The 25,227-nt window shown below is 47.5% G+C and overlaps 1 protein-coding gene across 1 annotated transcript; it reads left to right on the top strand.

The window, feature by feature from the left end:
- The first annotated feature begins 248 nt into the window (after positions 1-248).
- Positions 249-4,611, top strand: Mycn (MYCN proto-oncogene, bHLH transcription factor). The gene is made up of 2 exons (XM_048353621.1): positions 249-1,125; positions 3,102-4,611. The coding sequence occupies exons 1-2, from the start codon at positions 336-338 to the stop codon at positions 3,722-3,724; spliced, it is 1,413 nt and encodes a 470-aa protein (XP_048209578.1). The 5' UTR covers positions 249-335; the 3' UTR covers positions 3,725-4,611.
- The last annotated feature ends 20,616 nt before the right edge of the window (positions 4,612-25,227 follow it).

Below are 25,227 nucleotides of genomic sequence, written 5' to 3'. Positions count from 1 at the left end.
AAAGGGTAGAGAGGGGCCGCGGGGCTGAACTTCGCCACCTCTGGGGAGCCCCGGGGTTGAGGAGAGGCGGGGAGGCGTGAGGAGCCGGCTGGAAAGCTCGGGGGGGGGCGGGGTTAGAAGGGGCGCCCACTGAGTGTCCCTCCCGTCCGCTGCTCCTCACCCATTCTCTCCCGGTGTGTCTTGTCGGCTGCAGTGTTGGAGGTTGGCTCGGGTCCCCGCCCTCTGCGCGCCCCCCCTCCCCACGGGAAGGAAACACCCCCCCACCCACCCACTCCCCGGTATTAAAAAAGAGCGGAGCGGAGAGCAGCGTCCAGTCGCCGGCCCGGGGCGAGCCGATGCCGAGGTGCGCCGTCACGTCCGCCATGCCCGGGATGATCTGCAAGAACCCAGACCTCGAGTTCGACTCCCTGCAGCCCTGCTTCTACCCGGATGAAGATGACTTCTACTTCGGGGTCCCGGACTCGACCCCCCCGGGCGAGGACATCTGGAAGAAGTTTGAGCTGCTGCCCACGCCCCCGCTGTCGCCCAGCCGCGCCTTCCCCGAGCCCAGCCCGGAGCCCTCGAACTGGGCCAACGAGATGATGCTGTCGGAGGTGGATCTGTGGGGCAGCTCCGCCGAGGAGGACGCGTTCGGCCTGGGGGGGCTGGGGGGCCTCACCCCCAACCCCGTCATCCTCCAGGACTGCATGTGGAGCGGCTTCTCCGCCCGCGAGAAGCTGGAGCGCGCCGTGAGCGAGAAGCTGCAGCACGGCCGCGGAGCCCCGGCCGCCGGCCCCGCCGCGCCCGGAGCCCCGGGAACCGCCGCCCCCAGCCCCGCGGGCCGCGCGCACGGCGGCACGGCGGCCGCCGCCAGCCGCGCCGGGGCCACCCTGCCCTCCGAGCTCGCCCACCCGGCCGCCGAGTGCGTGGACCCCGCGGTGGTCTTCCCCTTCCCGGTGACCAAGCGCGAGCCGGCGCCCGCGCCCGCCGCCCCGGCCGGTGTCACCGCGTCCGGCTCCGCGGGAGCCGGGGCCGCCCCGGCCCCCGCCCCGGCCGTCGCCCCTCCGCGCCCCGGCGGCCGCCCCGCCAGCGCTGGGGACCACAAGGCTCTCAGCACCTCCGGGGAGGACACCCTAAGCGACTCAGGTACGTACCGCCCGGGGCCAGGGCGCGCCGACTCCTTGGGGCGGGGTGGGGTGGGGTGGGGGTGGGGGGCTCGGTCCCTTTGTTAGCGTTGGGGGTTTGACTCCTGGGAGTTGCAATGCTGGTGGTCCCCACACAGGTCCTGTTTCCTCCAGGCTCTCTCCCAGGGTGGAGGGCAGAGACTGGAAGCCTCTGGTCGTAGTACCTTCCCACAGCTTCTCCATCCGCAAGAGGAGAGTTGGGGAGGGGGGGGGGTTGCCTTAGCCGGCACTGACCTCACCCCATCCTCCACTCCGGAAAGTTAGTGGCTAACCCGGGTGGGGCGGGGAGCGCGGTAAGAGGTTTGCAGAGTGCTTCCACCAGACGCAAACCTGTTGTTAGCACCAGGGTGGAAGGAGAGAGACTGGCTCAGATCCGGACTCGGAAAAAGCAGAAAGGCTGTGCAAAATCCCATTTGGAGCCAGAGGTTACAGAGAAACTGCCCGGGTGGCCAATACCCCTTTCCTTTTTAATTCCCCCCCCGCCCCCCTAAAGACCACAGGCCCCTCCCCCACTCCTCCGTGGGTGGTGGGTTACTCGCTCCTGGTGCATGGCCAGCAGGTGGCGATGTGCCTGGTCAGCTGGCGGGTCCGGGATCTGAAAGGCTGTGGGGTGGGGTTGAGGACACCCCTCCTTCCATTCAGCAAGTGTAACAGGTTTGTGTACAGTCTCGGGGGGGGGGGCCTCCTCCTTCCGGTGTGTCCAGACTGGAGAGGCCTGGTTTTGTTTACTAGTGGGAATTCCAGGCCTACTTTTGAGATTTGTGTTCTGTGTAACCCAGTGCCCCTAAGGGTGAGGGCAAAGACACTTCCCGACCCTTCCAGGAATGCTCTGATTCGGGGAAGACTCTTTGATAAAGTAGCATTGTAGGCTTGCATCTGTAGGATAAGGATGAGTTAAAGAAAAACTGAACCCTACCCCTTGTCAAAGAGCTGCCTCCCTCCCCCACCTTGAAAGGCTGTTTTCACAATACGGATAGATGTAAAGCTTCAATTTCCTCCCGAGCTGAGGTCCGCGATCCTTTGGGAGGCTCCTGGAAGGAAACTTGGTGACCAGCCTGCAGTTGGAAATGGCTCTGCCCCTTTAATGTCTGTGCCTTGACAGCTTTCTGTGAGGAAGCACTTCCTTCCAACAGCTGTCTTCTTGGCAGAAAACCAAAACACTGGCTTAAAGGGACCCAGACTAGAGCAGCTTCACATTTCAGCATTAGAACAAATCCCACAATTGTTCAGCTTTCCGGTCCCCATCAGATCAAGCAGAAGATGTGTTTTGATTTTCATGCTTGCGTTTTAAACAATAATTTTCTACCCTAGCATGTTAGTAGGTGTGCTGGGGGGGGGGCAGGGCACACAACAAGATGCTACACGTTTTTCCTTACTGCCCTTGTTGGTGGCTTAGAAGCCTCTCCTGTGGTGTGTGTGTGTGTGTGTGTGTGTGTGGTGTGTGTGTGTAGCTACTGTGGATTAGGGCTTTGCTTTTGAGATTTGATCTTGCTCAGGAAAACTGCTTACTCTATGGAACTCATGTTCATGGAAGAAAAGTTAATTTTTTTTTCTTCCTGAGTTAATTAAATTGTTCCTTTTGTTTAAGGGGAGGGGGGGGATCAGAGTTAGCCATGCATTTGGCCAAAAGGAAAAAAAAAAAGGCTTCTGAAGTGTGATGGTGGAAATTTGCCGAAGTCCACAGAACAAGACTTGTGATTGAGTGTGTCAAAAGTTAAGACACAGGGTGGAACCCAGGGCCTCACCCACTCCTATCTGTCTATTTATCTATTATTGCTCTTTAAAGAGACATAAAATACATCCTGCCCACATGTTGACAAGATCTACAATTCAAAACCCCCTGCCTATTCTAGGGAACGGGGCAGGCAAATGGTGTATGGAAGTGTGCGCATGCTCGTTTGATTTGATGAATTAACTCTTCCATCTTCTTCCCCAAAGATGACGAGGATGACGAAGAGGAAGACGAGGAGGAAGAGATCGACGTGGTCACCGTGGAGAAGAGGCGTTCCTCCTCCTCCTCCTCCTCCTCCACCAACAGCAAGGCCCTCACCACGTTCACCATCACCGTGCGCCCCAAGAACGCGGCCCTGGGCCTGGGGCGCGTGCAGCCCGGCGAGCTCATCCTGAAACGCTGCGTCCCCATCCACCAGCAGCACAACTACGCGGCGCCGTCCCCCTACGTGGAGAGCGAGGACGCGCCTCCCCAGAAGAAGATCAAGAGCGAGGTGTCCCCGAGGCCCCTCAAGAACGTGGTCCCCACAAAGGCTAAGAGCTCGAGCCCGCGGAATTCAGACTCGGAGGACAGCGAGCGCCGCCGCAACCACAACATCCTGGAGCGCCAGCGCCGCAACGACCTGCGCTCCAGCTTCCTGACGCTCAGGGACCACGTGCCCGAGCTGGTGAAGAACGAGAAGGCCGCCAAGGTGGTCATCTTGAAGAAGGCCACCGAGTACGTGCACGCGCTGCAGGCCGAGGAGCAGCAGCTCCTGTTGGAAAAGGAGAAGCTGCAGACCAGACAGCAGCAGTTGCTAAAGAAAATTGAACACGCCCGGACTTGCTAAACCTTTCCCTCCCTTCCCCCCCAAATGGACAGTCACTGCCACTTTGCACATTTTTTTTTTAAAACATTGTGTTGACATTAAGAATGTTGGTTTACTTTCCAATGGGGTCCCCGCTGTTTGGATCTGGGTTAGGGGCAGGACCTGTGTGTCATTCTGCGATGATCCCGGAGAGCCTCCAGATGGGAAAAAAAAAGGGGGCTTGGGGTGGTAGTGGTGGCTCTTGGCAGTTTCCTCCATCTCAACTTGGTGACAGCCCGTGGAAATGTGTGACAGTCACAGTCGTCGGGAGCCTCTGGGGCTGTGGAAGTCACCTGGTTGGTTTCCGAGTTTTCCAAACAAACCGTCATTCCTTCTTTTTTCAATGGTGCTTAAGTTCCAGCAGATGCCACTGAGGGGCAAGCCACTCGATGTATGCCCCTAGGGACAGTTTTGTACATACTAGTGACCTACCCGCCTTTTCTATCAACCTGGGTAAAATGAGGTGGCTTTTGCGGCCGGTATTAGACTGGAAGTTCACACCTAAGTACTATAATAATACCTCAATGTTTGAGGAGCATGTTTGTATACAAATATATTGTTAATCTCTGTTATGTACTGTACTAATTCTTACACTGCCTGTATACTTTAGTATAATGCTGATACATGACTAAATTTGATACTTATATTTTCGTATGAAAATGAGTTGTGAAAGTTTTGAGTAGATATTACTTTATCACTTTTGGAACTAAGAAACTTTTGTAAAGAAATTTACTATATATATATGCCTTTTTTTTTCCTAGCCTGTTTTCTTCCTGTTAATGTATTTGTCATGTTTGGTGCATAGAACTGGGTAAACAGAAAGTTCTGTGTTTAATTTCTTCAAAAAATGTATATATTTAGTGCTACATCTTATAGCACTTTGAAATACCTCATGTTTATGAAAATAAATAGCAGTTCAATGATACAACTCAATGTTTTCCTTGGTGGTATCAGCTCCAACTGTCTTTCAGTAGATCTTTCTGCAGTCAGTTTTTACATTTGGGGGAGGGGAGAGGTAGGGCCAACTAGAACCAATTGCATGGTTAGCCCTCAGGTGGCCAAGCACTTTAAAACTTGGCCTTTGGGTAGAAGGCCAACATTTAAGCAAGAAAGATTCCAATCCTTACGGAGACTGTGAAGTAATACCAAGACATGGGTACCATTTGTCCCACTGGGAGTTTTTAGTTTGGGTGGTGATGGATGGAATTCACTCAAGGACCTAGCACAAGCTTCTAATCTAGTCTTAAGCCCTGGGGCAGAAGACAAAGATGGGAGTTGTTCTTCCATTCAGTGAACTCAATCTGAAGAGCAAGGTAGGTAGGACTCATCACTGGGTTGCAGAGTCTTATCCTGTCATAGGATGGTGTTTAGGTTGCCACGGGAAACGGGATTAACTGCAAGTTCTGGAGGACAACTAGGACCAAGAGCTTGAAAGGGGCATTGCCAGCTACCTGCTCAGAAGTTTGAGAGGTTCTTTAGGGGAAGAAATAGGTAATCTCTTGCTTCTGAGGCACTCTACTCCTCTCAACTAGAAACAAAAGTGTTTTTCTTTATTGCAAGTGGAAAGTGTTTTTACCTCAGCTTTACAGAAAAAATGGAGGCCCAGGAATGAGACAGCCTTGCCTATCTGGCCATGCTGTCAGACAAATGAAAGGTCCCAGGCCAGGTGGGTCCCAGTGTGCTTTGCCAGTTTTTACTTTAAGGCAGGTGGGCATTGGACTTGTGATACTTGTCCTGGTGTGCTGCCCCCACCAGCTGTGAGGTTTCAGGTCACATTGTGGGGTGTGTGTGTGTGTGTGTGTGTTTTAATACTATCCTGGAGTTTGAACTCAGATCTTGGGCATTGTCTCTGAGCTTTTGTGTTTGTTTTTGTTTTTGTTTTGCTTAAGGCAGAAAGCTACCTTAACCATTTGAGCCATTCTTCCACTTCTGGCTTTACTCCTGCTTGACTGGTGATAGTCTTATGAACTATCCTGCCTGGGATGGCTTTGAACTGTGATCTTCAGAACTTAGTTTCCTGAGTAGGGTTACAGGCCTGAGCCACTAGTGCCTGGCACATCCTTGTTCTTCACTGACCATGTTGAACTTGGGTAAAATGCCCTTTAGGTCTCCCTATTTGTTGGCATCTCCAGTCTTGGAAATAGTGAACCCATTTGAAGGTACTTTTCCCCACTTTCTGTCTATATGCCTTTTTTTTTTAAGGCCCCAAATCACTCAATTTCAGAACACTTCCAATTAATTCAGTACCTGCTACTCTTGTAGCCCAGCTCAATCACTCAAATTTCCCTCTTTGTGGTCCCCCCAGATGGGTTTACCTGAGTGAGTCAGGTGAAATAGACCTGTTCATAAACGGAAAAAGTGAGAACTGTTTGGCCATCAAACTTCAATTCCTACCATGCTGGTTTTGCTTTGCCTGCTCGGTTCTTGCTTTTCTTCTAAACACTATCATCTCTTGTTTCAGAGGGCTAACTGCCTTGTTTATGTTTTTCATGTCACATAACAAACTTCTGTGGAAGGTAGAGGCAGTCATTTCAATAACATAAAGAAAGCTCTCTGCAATCCATAAGCAGCCCTGAGTCTTTTGAGAAACTACACCTATTAAAACAAGTCAGTCAGCTTAAATGGTGAGTTACTTCATTTCCAAGAAAGAGGGTGGGATATGCCTGGAATGAATGACATTCTAGGAGTGGTGTTTGTATCATGACCAGCCCAGTGGTCTCTGGTCAAGGTAATTTCCTTCCGTTTCCACCGTAGCCTCCTATTCCTTTCACCCTTTCACCTGCTTCATACTTCTCTAGTAGTCCTAAATACACAACTGCATAAACCTTCCACATAATTCTCCTGCATTTACAAGACAAAGTACAGATGCTTCAGCCTGGCAAGAATGCTGAGAGTGGCTCACTAGCTCTACCACCCCTGGTACTTCTTTGCTGCTTGTCTCTGACTACTTTACCACATTCCCCTCTAAGCTTATCTACGTTTACTGGCTGAAATTCTTTTCAGTCTTGAACAGCAATGGCAGTGTCATCTCTCCAGGAAGTCCAGGAAGCCATCCCCTATTGCCGGGGGGCGGGGGGGGGGGGGGACCAGTTCCCTTCTTTCTTCCCACTTGAGCAGCTAGCTCTCTTGATCTCCTGTGGCTACGGAAGGGCTGCCCTCCTGCACTTCTAGTCTTCTACATCCTACCTTGAGGAGGGCATGGCTCTGGGTCCTGGCACAGTGACTGACAGATGACAAGGCCTTAGCAGATGCCTACAGGATAGAAGGAGGGAGGCAGGAGGCAGATTTCCGTTCCTAGCATGTCTGCTTCCAGGCTAGGTTCACAAGCTCTCAGGCTAATACACATAGGAAAACATGTCCATTAGATGTTCATGAGTGTCTGGGATGAACTGCTGGGGGCCCTCAGGAAATGAGGGTGAAATATACTGGAGGCGTGTCCTTAGGATGACTGGGATCTGAATGTGCAGTACTTTGCCCTGTAAGTGCTGGGGCATTATGGGAAGTTTTAAGCAGTTAGGCCTGGCGCTCCAACAGAAGGCAGAGAAGGGGGACAGGACAGACTTGAATGGGAGGGGGTCCAATGACTGAGCTAGACTCTACTGGAGGAGCCGCGTGCGCGCATACACACACACACACACACACACACACACACACACACACACACACACACACACACACACACACTGAAGTAAGGAGGTCAGGTCTGGCCAGCATCATCTTGGCCATAAGAGCTGGCATCTTGTCTTCATGGGTGTGCTGAATTCCTAGAGGAAGGGAAGTCCCACCCCCAGGTGATGGGTGTTCCTGAATTCCTGGAGACAAGGGTGGGCACTTGGCTTATAGGTTACTGAACCTATCAATCTAGTGCTTGGGACTGGGAGCTTCCTGTGACTCTGCCCCCTGACCAGACCCTATTTAGGGTCAGATCAGCTCAGAGACACCATTATACCATGCCACATTTCTCCATGTTTGTCCTGTCTTCTGTTTCCTGGCTTGTCTCCGGTCACCATGGCATCCCAAGTCAGCTCTCCATTGGAGCTGAATTGGTTTGTTGGTATTGTTTTTGTTCTTTCTTTCCTCTCTGGTCTATTTCCTAACAGTGTTAAGGGCATTTATGGGCTGCAGGCCTTTGTAACAATTGGCTGCCTGTAGATGACTAGCATTCTAATAGACTCCATGATTTTATCCTTCAAAATAAGGCTTCTCTGATAATTTACCTTATATCAACAACACACACACACACACACACACACACACACACACACAGACACACACAGACACACACAGAGTTCCCTGATCTCCCACTAGGCTGAGGGTACTCAGACACTTGTACTCATAGTGACAGTGGTTGTAATGCCTTCTGCCCTGTGGGTACTGCAGATGTTACCCAGCGTTTGTACTTTTGCGACTCTTGTATCCTTCGGGGCTATGGAGCAGCTGGTCACAGTCTAAAGGTGAGTGAATTGGGTGTTCTGGCTTTGGGTTCCATTCACTCATGCAGTGGCTTTTTATTTGTCTTTATTTTTGTGCCTGTGAGGAAGCTTGAATTTAGGGCCTGCGCAGGGTCCCTTAGCTTTTTTTCTGGTCTTGTCATTCTATACTATTTGGTGGTTAATTGAAAACAAGAGTCTCATGGACTTTCCTGCCCAAGCTGCCTTTAAACTGTAATCCTTAGATCTGAGCCGCCTGAGTAGTTAGAACCATAGACAGGAGCCACCGGTGCCTGGCTTGTGGTTACATATTTTTAAACCCTAACAAGCTGAAGCCGGTGACTTACACCTATAATTCTAGCTACTCAAGAGGCTGAGATCTGAGGGCCAAAGTTCAAAGCCAGCCCAGGGCAGGAAAGTCTGTGAGACTCTTATCTCCAATTAACCGGGCCAAAACAAACAAACAAAAAAATGAAAGTCCTGTGGCTCTAGTGGTCTAGAGCTAGCCTTGAGCGGAAGAGCTCTGGGACAGCGCCCAGGCCCAGAGTTCAAGCCTCACAACTGATAAAAACAAAAACAAAAACAGCTAGTTAATCTCTCATTTCAGTGGGAAGGTAGAATGTCTGCTAATGGGCATTCTGTCTTTCTCTCCCTGCTCCACAAATACTTATCAGACACAATTCTGGCTATATAGGTAACACCAGAGCTAAATGCCCCTGGATTCTTGCTATCTTGTGGCTTATAGTCTGAGAGAAAGTGATCATGCAAATAAACATAATAGGCAGGGATGTTTAATAGCACCAATATGGCGGTGAGCCTCGTGAAGGAGGAGAACAGAATTCAGACAAGACAGGGAAGGGCCTGAGCCTGGGCAGAGCCAGGAGGGAAGTACCCGATGGGCACTGCGGGGTGGCAGATCCCAGAACTCATCCTTTCTGCACACATCCTTTTCTTCTCCTTTGGTAAATTATTTCTCATTTTATCCCTCCTCCCAAAGGGAAGCAATGGAGTGTGGTCTAGAGCGAGAGTCCCTGGGTTTGAATCCAACTTCCACACTCAGCTCCCAGGCTGTAGGTTAGACAGGAAGAAGGCAACAGGCTGACTTCATCACCTACGGTCCTGTCTGGTCTCTGACAGGTACCACTTCAGACTGTTATACAACCAGATTGGGTGTCGATGGGACTTTCTGTTCCTTAGGAGGTTTGTATGGCACAGAACATTTAAAAAATATTTACCAGTAACACAAAGGCACAAGTTGGAGCTTAGCAAGAACATTTCAGATTCCCATTCCTCTAAAGAAGCCTTACAGAAAAGCTAACAAAATAAGAAAAAAAAAATGGATACCTTGGAAAGAAATGAATGTGAGCATTGAAGTCTGTTTTAAGACAGGAATTTGAGTGGGGAAGGACATCTCTGCCGTGGACAATGGCTTATTAGTTTCCCTTACTTGTAAAGGAAATCTCTTCATAGGCCACTGATCAGGGACACCTGATCTCTTTCGATATTGATGTATCATGCTACAAGACATTCATCCTGAAACCTTTGACCAGGAGAAGTAACAGAGCCTTTTTATGGTCAAAGCACACGGACCACCCCCTGGGACAACATGCATTTGGGGGGCATGCATGCAGCCTGTGCGCCATGAGATAAATAGAGGGGATTTGCAACGGGCCTCATGCTGAAGAGACAACTCAAAATTGGCATTCTTTTGCATTCTAGAAGGCCTGAAGTTTTCAGCAGGAATTTGGGAAAGCCTGCTAGGAAACTCAGCGAAGCCAGAAATCAGCTGGATTCCGTGTGCTTTGTTTTTTGTTGTTATTGTTGCTGGAGCCTCTACTAGGGCATGAACTCAGGGTCTAGGCACTATCCTTTAACTGTTTTGCTAAAGTTTGGTGCTCTACTACTTGAGCCATGTCTCCATTTCTCTCGCTCTCTCTGGCTCTGTGTCTACAGGTAAGAGTTATTGATTTATTTATTTTTGTTCTTTTGGCCAGTCCTGGGCCTTGGACTCAGGGCCTGAGCACTGTCCCTGGCTTCCATTTGCTCAAGCCTAGCACTCTGCCACTTGAGCCACAGCACCACTTCTTGGCCTTTTCTATATATGTGGTGCTGTGGAATTGAACCCAGGGCTTCATGTATGCGAGGCAAGCACTCTTGCCACTAGGCCATATTTCCAGCCCCTACAGGTACGAGTTTTATGGTGGACTTTTCTCCCTGGGCTGACTTTGATCTGCATTTTTCAGATCTTAACCTCCTGAATACCGAGGATTATAGGTGAGCCACCCAGCACCCTGCTTTTTTTTTTTTCTTTTCATCCTACTCTTTTATGAACTCCTATCACCATAAATATTGTCACATTTGGTCCTTGTCCAGTATGCTTTGGGATAAGGGACAAATTTCTCTATTTGCTTTCAGGATTCATTCCTAAGTGGATTTTCCCAAGCAACAAATTACATTTAACATCTTTGCAATAGTCGGACCATGTTTGTCTAATAATTATTACCAATAAAAAGAGACAATTTGTGCAGATGAATTAGGTATTCAAGGTTGTCTCAAATGGAGCTAGAAAAAAAAAAGATGGTTTATCCAATGTTTCATTTGGTTACTTAAATGAAAACAGAATATGGTTACAGACATCTAACACCTTGAGTTTTTGCTTGGTTTGGGTTAGCCACTTTTCTTTGGCCCTAAGCCAGAAAGAATGGGGATTTTAAAGCACAAGCTGAGATTTGAAACTTTTGGAGCTGGAGTTAGATGCACTTCTATTGGAAAGGAAGGCAGGGTTCAGACAGGAGTTTACTATTGTAAGTGGTTTAATTGGATTTGAGCTTGTAAAGAAATCTTTCTCATCCTGAATTGGTCCTTCTTTTGAATTTGCTGAACTAATACTTTATAATTTATCTGGAAAGGAAATCATCCTACCACAAACCCGCCTCCTTCATATTCTCATTAAAATAATGAACTTGGAAGTTTTCTTGGATGCCTTTAACAGTAAACTTTCAGGATGGCTGTGAATTCATTTCGTTTGACACTTCTGGGGGGTTATTTCTCTTGGGGTGTTACCTCACTTGGTAATTCTTCTTTGTAATAAAATACACATGCCAATTTGTTACTGCAGCTAGCTGGAGCTTCCATTATCTTTGGCTGACCATTAGTGGAGGCTTCCATTTTGCCTGTGGCCGCCATCTTGTCCGTGGGCACAGGTTCTGCTGGTTGGGCAGCTGTGGAGAGTTTTGCCTTGCCCACTTTGAAGAACCACAAGATGAAAATGTTGGAAAAAAAGAAACAGCATTTGGCCCAAGTGCGCATTAAGCTCCAGCTTCACTGGAGGCTTGGGATGCTGAGAGCTGGCTAATTGGTGTGGAAATGGCTATAAAATGCTTATATACTCACTAACACTCTGTGCACTAACACTCTATGTGGTTTTTTGGGGGAGGGAGGAGGGAATGTACTTTTGTTTTTCTTTTTCTAGGGTGACTGATACCTGAATTTCCTGATTTTCAAACTGAACATTCTGGGTCATGGGAAAGAATCTCTGATGCATTGGAAGAGAGGGCTCTATATTCTTCTCTCTCCTCGTTGCTTTCTTCTTTCTTCCTCTTCTTCCACCTCCTCCCCTTCCTCCTCCTCCTTTGCAGCACTGGGGTCTTGAACTCAGGGCCTGGGTGCTGTCCTTGAGATTTTTTTTTTTTAATTCAAAGCTAGTATTTTACCACTTGAACCACAGTTCCACTTCTGTCTTGGTTAATAGGAGATAAGCGTCTCATAGACTTTAATTGTCTGGGCTGGCTTTAAACTGTGATCTTCACGTCTCAGTCTCCTGAATAGCTAGGATTACAGGCTTGAGACATTGTGTCCATCTAGCTGGGCTTGCTTTTTCATGCTTCAGTATTGGCAGCTTTGCCAGGCCACGAGGGGTAGGGGATGGCGGGGTTCTGAAATTCTATGGTACAGACCTCCAAGAGGTCTGACATTAAAATTCAGTCAAGCCATGAAAAGTCTATGACCCTCTCTCTACCCAAGATAGAAGAGCAACTCTGGTCTTGATGTGGGAGCAGGTGGATTTGAGATCTAGAAGCCAATAAAAGAAAAGAAATGACTACTTTGTTAATTGGGCAGCAGTGAGGGTTGGGGGGCTGGGTCTCCATACAAATGTCAGGAACCAATATCCCAGTGACCTGCTCCCTCTCATTATTTAGATCTCATCTAAACCATGATAATAATAACAATGATGCTAGCAACCATCCTTTACATCTAGCTTTCTTTGAGTCTCTCTCTTTCCTTGGGTCTTTGCAAGGGGCCACAAAAGAAGCAATTGTCAAAGGAAACCACCCCAGGGTGGGAGAGAAAAGCCAGGGAAGAATGTGGAGAAAGCTTCTTCACTGGATTGGGGGGGGAGGGGGGGTGCTGTTCCTTGGGAGAATCTACTGGGTTGTTTCTCTGGGTCAGGAACTTGGAGGTAATAGTGTCTGGAGCACATCCCGGGGCATCTCAGCTTGCTCCCTGAGGTGGGCTTCCCCTCATCCTTGGCAGTGAGACATCTGGGTAATGCCAGATGGGGGTGCTGGGAGACATTCCTCAAGATTTGAAGACTGAATTTCTTTACAAAAGGAAGAGGATGGAAGTTAAGTAGACCCTTTAGGGGCCTTTAAAAGAGGTGTTTACATGTATTCAGCTTTTGGGGGGGGGAACCTTCTGTTAACTAGGTTAGCATCGGCTTGTAAATCTGGAGACTCGGTATTGGAGGAGTCTGAAAAACAGAGAAGGGAATCTTCAGTCCATGGCCTCCTGAAGGGTACAGGGTCTGTCATGTTAATGCCATGCGCATAGGGTTAGTGAAAGGGACAAAGGGTCTGGAGTTTGTTTTAGCAACTTTTTAATGTGCAGATGGAGTGGGGAAGCCGGCCTGTAGAGAATCCAGGAAGCGGTCCAGGTAGAGAAGGGGGGCAGCCTGGGGGAAGAAGGGGCTCCCAGCCTTCCCGGTTCCAATTTGCTTGCAACACAACAACATCTTGCCTAAGCACAGAACAATCAATCCTGTTAGTAGAAATGCAATTACGTCCCTGCAATCTCCACAGCCGTATTGAACCATGCTATGTAGAAACCCATGCTTTCAACCCTGCTAGAGAGGTACAATGGAGGTGGGAAGACTGCCCATCACGGGAAGGATAAGATGAAGAATGTGGGATCAGGGAGGAAAATGTGGGATGGCCTTGGGGTGAGTAAGGATTGGTGGGGAGACAAGGGAAGTCTTGTGTGCAGAGGGGCAGTCGGGATGCAAGTGGAGGATGTGTTCAGAGCCCATAGGCATCCTGGAACAGCGGGTAAAACAGGTCGACTGGGTGGTGGGGAACCAGCAGAGAGCCTGAGACCAAAAGAACCATGAGGTCTCGTAACCTGGAAGAACTGGCGACATGGCTAGTCCATGAAAACTTGTGAAAGACCCACTAGACCTGCTTTCCAAAAGACCTACAAGTTTCTCGGGGGGTCTGGGGCTAGGCTAAGCAAGGCAAACTGGTAGAGTTTCTTCTATCTCAAACCTTGGCCATTCCTGCACCTTACATTTAGTTCGGCCCTCCTCCTACCTGTCTTCTAGGTACCAGCTTAAGACAACCTCTTAGCAAATCATTAGACTCCTATTTGCAGAAAGCGTACTAAATTCATCCAGCATTTTTCCTACACTCTTTTGTGGTTAAAAAATAGAAAAGAAAATAACTTCTTACTTTCCTACCAAGATCATTATGTAAAAATTAGTACAATATTCCAAAGAATGAAAATATCATTAGTAATTTACCTTTCAGAAATAGCTAGTATTCAAAAAAAAATCTTTCTAGATATTTCTATGTACACACACAGCACACAAAACTATGGCTCCTGGTTTTTTAAGATAATCACTTAGATCTTGTGTGGATGCTCTTACTTGCTGTTTATAATGGTATTTGAGGTTATCTCTTATTATGAATAAGGAGCTCTCTCATCTTAGTGTATTTTTGCATCTTCTAGAGTGTTCTGTGTACATAATGGGCAAGCAGTAAATGATGCATAAATGACACCTCTCTGTAAAAAAAAAAGAAAGAAAAAAGAAAAAGAGCGGTTATTGTGTTACAGTTGAGGACTTTTCCACTTTCAATTTTTTTAAAAAAGCTACTCTTTCTAGCACAACCATTGTAATACCCTAAAATGATTTAATGCACACATAAAACTGAGGGTCACTTGGTTTAGAGTGGATTGATGTTCTTTTTTCCCCCTTCTTTTTGTCTTAATCAAAACGAGTCAGTTTGGGGATAGTAGTTTACTCCCTCATAAAAACCAGTTGTGTTGCTCACCATGGGCTCCTCGTTTCTTCGGAGCTGCTCGAGTCTACAAAGCCACTTTGGCTGGAATAAGAAAAAGCCTTCCATTGCCCTGCAGACTGAAGCAGCTCCACCGGGGCAGGGGGAGGGGCAAGTCACCTCACAAACTACCCAATTCAAAAGTGGACCAAACAGACACCCACATAGCTGGTAAGCATGTGAAACTTTGCTCCCCGCCACAGATTATTAGGGAAATGTAAAACAAAAGCATGGGGAGATACCACTTCACACCCAGAAAGATGGCCATTAGAAACACAACAAAAAGAAACAAAACAAAAGAATGAAATAACAAATGCTGATGGGAAGGTGCCGACCATTGCAGACCCTTCCTCAAAACAGTAAACACAGAATTAGCTTAGAATTCAGCTATTCCACTTCTAGACTGGAAGCCAGAGCAGGGGCTCAGACAGACATTTGTATTCCAATGTTCATAGTAGTCCCATCTACAGCAGCCAACACAGGAAAACAACTCAAATGTTTGCTACTGGCTGAATGAATGAACGAAATGTGGCCTCTACACTCAGTGGAATGCTATGCAGCCTTTTTAAATAAGGAAATTCTAACACATTCTACACAGGCATAAACCCTGAAAACATTGTGTTAAGTGAAGTAAGCTACACACAAAAGGATCAATATTCTATCATTTGTACTTGAGGTGGATAGAGATGTCTACAATAGGCAAATTTGTAGACAGTATTATAGAAATTGTTATGATCTGGGGGTGGAGGCATGGAGAGTTACTATTTGGTATTGTTTCACTTTGGGATGATAAAACATTCTGGGGATAAATAGGGATGATGGTTTACTTAGCACTGTGAATCTATTTAAATGTTACTGAATGGTATTTTAAGAATAGTTCACACCAGTTTTTTCTTTGGCCAGTCCTGGGACTTGGACTCAGGGCCTGAACACTGTCCCTGGCTTCTTTTTACTTAAGGCTAGCACTCTGCCACTTGAGCCACAGCACCACTTCTGGCTTTTTCTATATATGTGGTGCTGAGGAATCGAACCCAGGGCTTCATGTACATGAGGCAAGCACTCTACCACTAGGCCATATTCCCAGCTCCCACATCAGTTTTTAATGAGAAAGGAAAAGTGGAAAGGAAAAAGGAGGAAGGGAGGGAAACAGGAAGGGAAGGGAGAGAGAAAAGAAGGAAGGGAAGGGAAAGGAAAAGATAAAACGGGAGACAGGACCAATGCTCAGGCCATAGTAAAGCTGGACACAACATTCTCTATGGTTCCTAATACTTTTAGAAAAAAGGTTCCATATTGTCAGCTCCAATTGTTTCCTTCCTTTACTTTCTCTAAGGCACCTGTTATCAACTTGTCCCAGTGGAACTCTTATTTTCTCCTCTAAACCAGTTCCCCTGGCATTCAGGTGGTCAGGTGCAAGCCTAGCATCTACTAAGTATCTGTAGCATTTAGATAGTTCTGTATCTAACTGAATTGGCTTTGTTTTTAATTGGTTTGTTGGCAGTGGTGGGATTGTTTCCACAATGTTCTCAGGGCCATACAGACATGAGACTTTGGTACTGTGACAGAGACCTTGATACAATGACTTCAGGCTCAGCTCCATCAACTCCGGGAAAAGGAATTGTCTCCTTCTGTCTGATGGCACCTGTCTCCGTATGATGGGGTAGAGACAGTCCTGATATGGATGAGGTCCCCCACCCTCTTCTTCGCTTTTCCTCCATCACTGGCTCCAGCTTACCTCTAGGAAGCAGTATGGTGGATGGTATCCCCCAGGCTCCCCCCCCCCCCCAGATAGGTGTGGCCAAGTACTCAGGAAACTTTCACCGGTTCTCTGGTCCATGAATGGAACCCTTGGGTAGTGGTAGCTCACACTACCAACACATGGGGCCTGCATAAGGCACTAAGTCATCCGGTCCCCACAGCCTGTTCCCTGCCTTTCGACCTCAGAGTTCACCTGAAAGTAGGTCCCTCACTGTTCAGTCATTGCAGCTGCTCTAGTCAGGGCTGCTGTGACTACACAGCTAGGCGATTCTACTCATGTTCTTAGCTCCTTGGGGGCGGCCAATGTGTCAGGTTCTCTATGATGTGCTGGGTAGAACTTGTCTCCTTCCCAGGTTTTGTTCAGCCTCTCTTGGCTGCGTGGTTCTGCGATGCCTGTCCAGGGTGCAGGGCGCAGTGGCCTGCACAGATACAGCTGGAAGCTACATCCTCAACCCCGGCCCTCCATGCGCCGGTGGCAATCCCAAAGCCCAGGCTTCAGAACACATATCTTACTTCAGGACTGCAGAGTCCACACTTCACTGCCATGTTTTATTTGCAGGTCCCAGCATCTGTACCAGAGAGAGAGACAGCAGGAGCTTTGGTTTAATGTAAGGAGCAGAATGAATATGGTGGTCCCTCCCTCCTTCCCTCCCTTCCTCCTTTCTTTCTTCTTTCTGTTCTGGTACTGGGGCTTAAACTCAGAGCCTGGGAACCACCTGGAAGGCAGGCCCTCTGCCACTTGAGCCACAACTCCTCTTCTGGCTTTTTGGTGATTAATTGAAGGTGAACAGTTTCATGGACTTTCCCTCTCTGAGCCAGTTTTGAACTTCAATTCCCCGCTCTCAGCCTCCCGAGTAGATAAGGTTACAGGTGTGAGCCACAGGTGCCTTTTGTTTGTTTGTTTAAATGAGCATACATTAGTTATGGAGGGGATTTCATTGTGGCATTTCCACTCATGTTCAGTGCATTTCAAGTAACTTCACCCGCCTCCACGACTCTCCCTTCCCTGCTTCCTAAGACAATTACAACAAGTTTTATTGCTCTGTTTTCATACATGCAAACACTTGGAGCCCTACTACCCCCCAACACAGCCTATTTCTCTTTTCCCTCCCCTCTAGCCCCTTCATTGACTTCTCCCTCCCTCCCTCCCTCCCTCCCTCCCTCCCTCCCTCCCTCCCTTCTCTTTGTCTCTCTCTTTGTCTGTTTCTCTCTTTCTCTCTATATCTATCTATCTATCTATCTATCTATCTATCTATCTATCTATCTATCTATCTATCTATCTATCTATCTATCTTGACAAAAAATCTGGTCAGGATCAGCCTGATGACCAGGCCCTAGCCTAGCCTGGTAGCGGCCTGGCCTACAGCCACACCAAGCCCTGTCTTCCTTGTTCTGGATCAGCACACTCTGGTCAACCCTTGGTGAGGAGGCAGGCAGGGACGACCCGTGCTCAGTGGCCCTAGGACAAGGAGGCTCAGAGCCACAGGCTTGGGCTGGACGAGGTCCTTACAGTTGTGTCCCCTCCTCGGAGACCCAAGGATTGGCTCCCAGTAGCCAGTGGCTTCAGCTGTAGATGGACAGGGGAAGTTCCAGCCTCACAAGATGGAGGGATTCAATGAAATCCAGGACCCCAAAGGTTATATAAACGATCTGAACACGCGGATCTAAAGGGTCCTTGTTACCTGTTCGCTTGGTTAGTGTGGATGATCCTCAGACCAGAGCGAATGCCCATTTCAGGGCTTGGGATGGCGGAGCTGGAGGACACGCCCACCCGCCTCAGCAATTCACCTCCAGCCCAGGGTTTAGATCTTGAGCGCCAGGAGGCTGAGGTGGCTGGCGCTTCCCGGCCCAGAGCCCAGTGCATTCTCTCCTTCAACACAAGTCTTCCCCAGAACCAGTGACCAGGTCTCCAGTCAGCTCTTTAGAGCCGGGCCAGCTCCGTTTGGGGCCGCGTCTCATCCCTCCCTGCCCCTGGGCCAGGCCCTAATCACTTCTGTGGAGCCTTTTGTGTGGTGGGCCTTTCATTCAGGCCCAACACAAAGCAGGGGTGAGCTAAGGTCAGATTTTCAACCTTTGGCTGGGGATTTCCTGTCTTTTGTGGTGTGGAGGACAGATTATGCCACCCCGTTTCCTGTCATCTCAGCACTGGGGGGCTCCCCTCTTCTGGCACCAGGTCACCCCAGGGGGCTGGGAAATCCTCTTGGGAGGTGAAGCCTTCATTCCTCTGCGTTAGAACTCTGGTATAGGTTATAATTGGCTGTAGGATATTGCTTGGGATCTTTTGGTTATTGATAATGGATTCATGTGGGGTTTGAATTACGATAGCCTCCTAAAAGCGGCTTGAAATAATCTGGAACCCTCTCCCATCCCCCTTAAACAAAACTCAGCAGGTGTCCATTTTTGTTCACTTCTTGTTGTGCACTATGAGAACGAGGAAATGAGGTCTTTAAGAGCTGTGTGTGGTGGTGTTACACCTCTAATTCCAGCTACTCGGGAGGTAGAGATTGGGAGAATTGTGGTTAGAGGCCCAGGCTAAGGAAGATCACAACAAAAAAAATGGTGGCTACCATGGTAGATGACTGTTATTTCAGCTGTGTGAGAAACAATGACCTAAAGAGAAATTTGAAGTGATAACAAGAAAAATCCTGGGGAGAAAGGTATGCTGAGGGAAGACACTGGAGTTGAAGCAGTAGATTTTTTTTGGGGGGGGGGGGTGGGATGGGTATGCCTTAGTTCTCCAGGGATCCCATTACAGAGTTCCCCAAAGTAGAGATTACAGGATAGAGATTTCTCACTATTCTGGAGACTGGAAACGTATAGCCGTGCTGACTGTTCACGATGGTGGGAAGAGATGGTTCCTTCTGAGGGCCTTGAGGGGGAAGCCATCGTAGCTGCTGGTGACACGGACAACCCTTCGTCTTTATTATATACGTCTTCACTCGGTCTCTTCATCCAGATTTCCTTCCTTTTATAAAGACACTGGTGGTCATATTGTGTTAGGGCTCTACTTCATTCTGATTTGACCTTGTTTTAACTAATTGTATCTTAATTCCAAATGTACTTGTAACTTCCGTCCATGCAGATGCCCCCACCTCATTAAGTCTCCACCCAGTTGCCTGGGTAACCAGCAGACCTGGAGGCAGTTACCTCCCCCTTCCCTGAGGTCACATCCTAATCCACCTGGCTACACCCCGTGCCCCTGCCCTAGATAAGGCTTGGCCGGATGGGGCTCACCCCTTCTCTCCCTTCTCTCGGGCCATGCATCATCTCGGCCACAGGCCAAGTTCGGTAATAAACTTTCTCTCCTGCCTGAATACCACGTGGTGTTCTCCTTTACCGGCTACCTACTTTAAAAACCTAACACCTTAGAACCTAACCCTTAGAAGCTAAGACTAATGTTCTTTTACCCATATATATGTATGCATATATTATATATACATACATAATTACGTATCTAAGCACACACACATACATATCGATATGTCTATATCTATCTTTCTATCTATCATCTATCTACCTACCTACTTTTTTTTTTTTTTTGGCCAGTCCTGGGGCTTGGACTCAGGGCCTGAGCACTGTCCCTGGCTTCTTTTTGCTCAAGGCTAGCACTCTACCACTTGAGCCACAGTGCCACTTCTGGCCATTTTCTATATATGTGGTGCTAGGAAATGGAACCCAGAGCTTCATGTATACAAGGCGAGCACTCTTGCCCAGCCCTCTACCTACATACTGTTACTGGGTTAGAAATGTTATGGGGTTCGAGGGAGGGATTCCCCATCTCTCCACGAGTCCACCACTCAGAGACAGTCTCAAGCAAAAAGATGGATTTATTGGGGAAGCATAAAGCAAACTGACCTGCGGGGACGCAGCAGAGACTCAGGAGCTGAACTGCGACAGTGAAAAGCGGGCTGACCAGCCCGGGGACTCAGTGCAGACTCAGGAGCTGCTATGGTGACCCTGAGCAGTCCTCAAATTGGGGTTTATAAAGGTTAAAGTGTAGCACCGATGTAGGGGCTTGACGCAGGGGGTAGAGCAAGCAACATCAACAAGCAAACATGGCACAGATGTTGGAGGTTGACACAGGGAGTAAGCAACAAACAAGCCAGCATTTACAGAAGCAGAATTTTGAGGTCAGGTTGACCTAATCTACTCCCCCCAACATTTCCTACCATGTTTCCCTAATCAAGATGGAGTCAGCTCTGCTCCCTACAATACTCCCAGCATGCATTATAGCAAGTCCTTCCACGTCTCCATGTTCTGGTTCTGTGGCTCCAGGTGTAAGGCAGGGAGGTGAGGATTCTGTGGGTTAACTTATGTTGATTGTTTTAGGACAGCTTCTAACACCTACAAAGTGCCGTCTAATGTTAAAATTTGAAAACCGGAAGTCCCTAAGGTGATGAACTTTGAGGACTCCTTTGTCACATGGCCCTATAACTCTCTGTCCAGTGCTTACTGTTACAATTTGAGAGACAATGTGAAGTAAGCATGTTTGTATGTGGTTTTGTATTTGTAGACTCAGTTGTTTATTTATATTTTTGCTTATTTATTTATTTATTTTTGGTGCTGGTCCTGGGGCTTAGTTACTGTCCCTGTGCTTTTTGCTCAAGTCTTGGATTCTCCTCCCCCTTCAGATGCAGCTCTACTTCCAGCTTTTTTTATTTTATAGTTAATTGGAGATAAGAGTCTCATAGACTTTCTTGCCTGGGCCTGCTTGGAATTGTGGTTCTCAGATCTCAGCTTCTTGAGTAGCTAGGATTACAGACCTGAGCCACTAGCAACTGGCGGACTCAATTATTTATATAGTGTTTCTGTTGCATTACTACTATGGGAAGAATAAGGTCTGTTCCTCTAGAACTCATGCAGGAGTTTAATCTCCATCTGGGAGATATTAACAGGGTAGAAACTTGAGGTAAGGCCTTTGGGAAGTGATTAGGATTAGATTAAGTCAATAGGATAGAGTCCCCCCCAATTGAATCCTTACATCATTATAACAAGAAAAAGATGGATCAGACAGACACATGTATAGATAGCTACCCATCTTCTCCATCTCACCGTGCGGTGCTCTGTGCTGCCTTGGCATTCTGGGAGCAAGAAAATCAGCACTAGATACAGTTCTTCACTTTGCACTTCCAGACCCCTGAACCAAAAATGAATTTCTTCTCCTTTTTTATTTTTGCATGTATTGGGCATTGAAGTCACTGCCTTGAGCCATGCTTTTGGCTCTGTCTTTCTTTCTGCTTATTTTGGAGAGGGAGCCTATCAGATTTTTCTGTCTTGGATGATCTCAAATTATAATCCTCTGGATCTCGGCCTCCCGAGTAGCTAGGATTTACAGGCATGATAAGCCACCAGTGCCAGGTTTAAATATCTTTTTTCTCCCTCTAAATTCAATACTTGGTTGTGGTAATGAAAACCAGACAACAGAATATGGTGCTATTAGTAATCCAAAGATGGTTTGAAATGTACAGAAGGCTGTGCACAGGTAAAATGCAACGTTGGAATCCACAGGACATCCTGAAAACTATCCCCTTGCCACTGACTATACAGGGTGCCAGGGTGTCATTTGATTGTCATTGATCGGCCCTAAAACCTATCTTTCCTTGGCCCTGGTCTTTTCTTCCAATCTCTCTCTTTGTCCTCCCAGAACTTTTCTAGAACAAGTCTCTCACTTATTTTCTGGACCTATTCCCAAGTCCATACATAGGTCCTTCCACACTTCAGCACCTGGTTGTCGTAATGCTGTCTCCCTCTTCTCTTTCCTTTTCACTGTCCACACATTGAACCTAACATCAAGCTTTCACACAAATAACACTTCCCTGAGCCCTTATGATTGTTTCTCTTTCCTGAGTTTTTTTCTGAATCCCTTTTGTGTCACTCTACCAATATCATCCATTTTCCCCTCTGCACTCTAAACTCCTGGAAAGGGCAGGGTCCTAAGTTAGCCACCTTTCTTCTAGAGTGAGTTGAACATGTATGGTTAGTAGCTTCAAGAACGTCATGACATCATGACTCAACCAAAATAATTTTTCTTTTAAGTAACCCAATCACCAATTAGAATTCCTTAGACAAATATTTACAAGGTAATCCTTTCCAAATGCATCACTGTGGATTATAATAGTACCTGTGTCTAAATAAACATGGTGAGGCTTTTAAGAGTTCCCTTCAATTTGGAACGAGATTATAAATAATTCTAAAAGCCCTGCGACTTTATGACAGGGTACTGGAAGAGCCATTGGGAAGGAGGAAGGAAATGAAATAAAACCCAAGCCCAGGATGAAAGCATAGTTCAGACATCCCTTGTGACCCTGGCCCTGAACAATTAGAAACTGATACAGCAGGAAAGACACGCTCACTTACGGACTTCCAGATTCCTTTAAGGCTGTTCCTCACTGAGGCGCTGAGCAGGGGAAACACTACCCTGTGTGCTGTGAGCCCCAATGAGGAAGGGTCAGAGGGGACTGGGGACCCCCAAGGGCCAGAAGGCAGAAGGAATTCCCTTTACCAAACCCTCCAGTGGTCAGCCAGGCGGAGCAACACTCCTCCACGCAGCCCCTTCTGTCCTCTTGGGAGAAGCCACTCAACTCCTACTGCGTGGGGCTAGGAGCTCAGATCTGTTGTTGATCTAAATTGCATGGTGGGTTCACTCCGGAGACCAAAGCATTCGCCAAGCCCCCCACGGTCACAATCCCGGACAAGCCTGCTCCACACATGAGAGGGGCCGCCAGAGTCTCCTGTGGTCCTTACCCTGTGGGCTGGAGGGGCCAGCACTTGATGGCAAGAGCACAAAGGAGAACTCCTTGGAGGAAGAAGACTGGATAAGAAGGAAATACTCAGCAGGGGCAAATGAAGAAGGAGGTTCCAGGAAACAGAGATAGCACAGACAAAAGTTTGCGGAGAGATACTAAGCACTTCAGTTTGCTTGGAAACTGGAAACACCCTGCAGTTCAGGTTTTCAGCAGCTGGGGCGGGGTGGGGGGTGGGATGGGGCTCATGCCTGTAATTCCAGCCCCGCAGGAGGTTGAAATTTGAAGATCAAGGTTCGGAGTCCGGAACTCCTACCTCCAACTGAACCACCAAAGGCTGGAAGCGAAGGTGTGGCTCAAGTGATAAGAGCGCCGGCCTTCTGTGGAAAAGCTAGGTCAAAGCATTGGGTCCTGAGTTCAAACCTTGGTACCAGCACACTCACACACAAAAGACTATTAGAGTATCCCATTGATGTTAATACCTTTTATGGACCTAGTGGTAGTGTCTAGATAGGAAGATGCTTTAAACCGGATAAACACACTTGCCAGGAGCCACGAGTTCAAGCCCCAGGACTGACCAGAAAACAAAAGAAAACAAAATAACAGCCAAAAAACAAAAATGTATGAATACTGTCCAAATGCAGCTGACAATTTTCAACACACACACACACACACACACACAATTGTGATCTGTGACCTTCTGGGGTTTTGAGCAAAGTACTGTTACTACTTGAAACTCTTGACGCTCCTTCGTGTATTCACTCACAATTTTTCTGGGTTAATTTTGGTTTTTTTTGCTTTCTTGCCAGTGTTTAGCCCCTGACATCACAATCCCCAAAGGGTACCACTAGTTTTCTCTACACTGAGTAGGGAAACACAAAGAAGGTTCTAGAGTCAGGGATAGTACTGCAGGAGGGACTGGGGATGGTCTCACTGAAAAAATTATGCCAGTTAAAAATTTTGCTAGTACAGAAACATGACGTAGCCTGTGCTAAGGAGAGAAAAATTCACCTGTGCGAGTTCCTGGATGGTTTGGCAGAGGAAAGAACATTGTGTTGGGAACACCCTGGACCAAAAACTCATCACATCACCCAAGACTGGTGGTCACTTCCTGACCTTGAACCTCACTTTCCACATCTTCAAATCATTGGGATGATATGGTCTCTGAGGTCCCCTGGAAATGTAGGTAAAGCTTTACGGCAGACCGTCCTCAGCAAGCCTGCTCTACGGCAAGGCCCTGGCAGTTTCCACATCTGAGCCATTACCTAGTTTACTGCCATGCGTGGGGGTAGAGTGAAGACAGCAGGGACCGTGGAAGAGATGTTTCTGCTCCATTCCCAAGGATCTTCTCAATTCCGGGTACTAGGCTGCCTAAACACACACACACACGCACACACACACAGTCTCTCTCTCTTTCTCTCTCTTTGTATATATATATGTGTGTGTGTGTATATATTATATATTATATATATAGTATATATATATATTATCTTAGAGATATTTATCCCTGGCAAAAATAACAAGAAAAGACCTTTGTCCACTTTGACCTATACCTGAATCTTACCATATGGTCCCATCTGGTAATATGCCAGTGGTTAAAATGGTAAATTTTATGTTATTAGTATTCTACTACAATAAAAATTTACACTATGTTTTTCTATTAAAAGAAAGGAAGGGTAACATTGTCCAAAAAAAAAAAAAAAAGAGAAACATACTTATTAACAAATTTCTCATTAACTGACTTATGAACCCCTCTGCGCAATACCTTAATAATAACAGTAACATTACATTAAAAAAACTAAAGCCAAGAGCTGGGAGTATGGCCTAGTGGCAAGAGTGCTTACCTCGTATACATGAAGCCCTGGGTTCAATTCCTCAGCACCACATATATAGAAAAAGCCAGAAGTGGCGCTGTGGCTCAAGTGGCAGAGTGCTAGCCTTGAGCAAAAAGAAGCCAGGGACAGTGCTCAGGCCCTGAGCTCAAGCCCCAGGACTGGCAAAACAAAACAAAAGCCTAAAGACAAGACTCAGTTTGTTAGTCACACTAGTGGAGTTGCAAAAGCTTAGGAGCCACATGTGTCTAATGGCCACCATATTATTCAAGGGAAATGAAGACCCTACCCATCATGGTGGAAGGTTCTAGTGGGTAGGACTGTTCTAGATCCTTGTAAGCCCAGCAAGGTCTTCGAATATTCCTTGAAGCACCTTGCTATGAGTATCACTTT

Source organism: Perognathus longimembris, chromosome 8 (genome assembly GCF_023159225.1).
Source record: "Perognathus longimembris pacificus isolate PPM17 chromosome 8, ASM2315922v1, whole genome shotgun sequence".
Lineage (NCBI taxonomy): Eukaryota > Metazoa > Chordata > Mammalia > Rodentia > Heteromyidae > Perognathus > Perognathus longimembris.
The sequence above is the reverse complement of the archived record's forward strand: the minus strand, read 5'-3'. Positions and strand labels throughout refer to the sequence as shown.

What these genes read in the sequence shown, in the direction of transcription:
- Mycn (XM_048353621.1), top strand. Translation starts at nt 336, where the DNA reads ATGCCGAGGTGCGCCGTCACGTCCGCCATGCCCGGGATGATCTGCAAG. An exon ending in GGACACCCTAAGCGACTCAG is followed by an intron (nt 1,126 to 3,101) that starts GTACGTACCGCC and finishes TCTTCCCCAAAG; the next exon opens with ATGACGAGGATGACGAAGAG.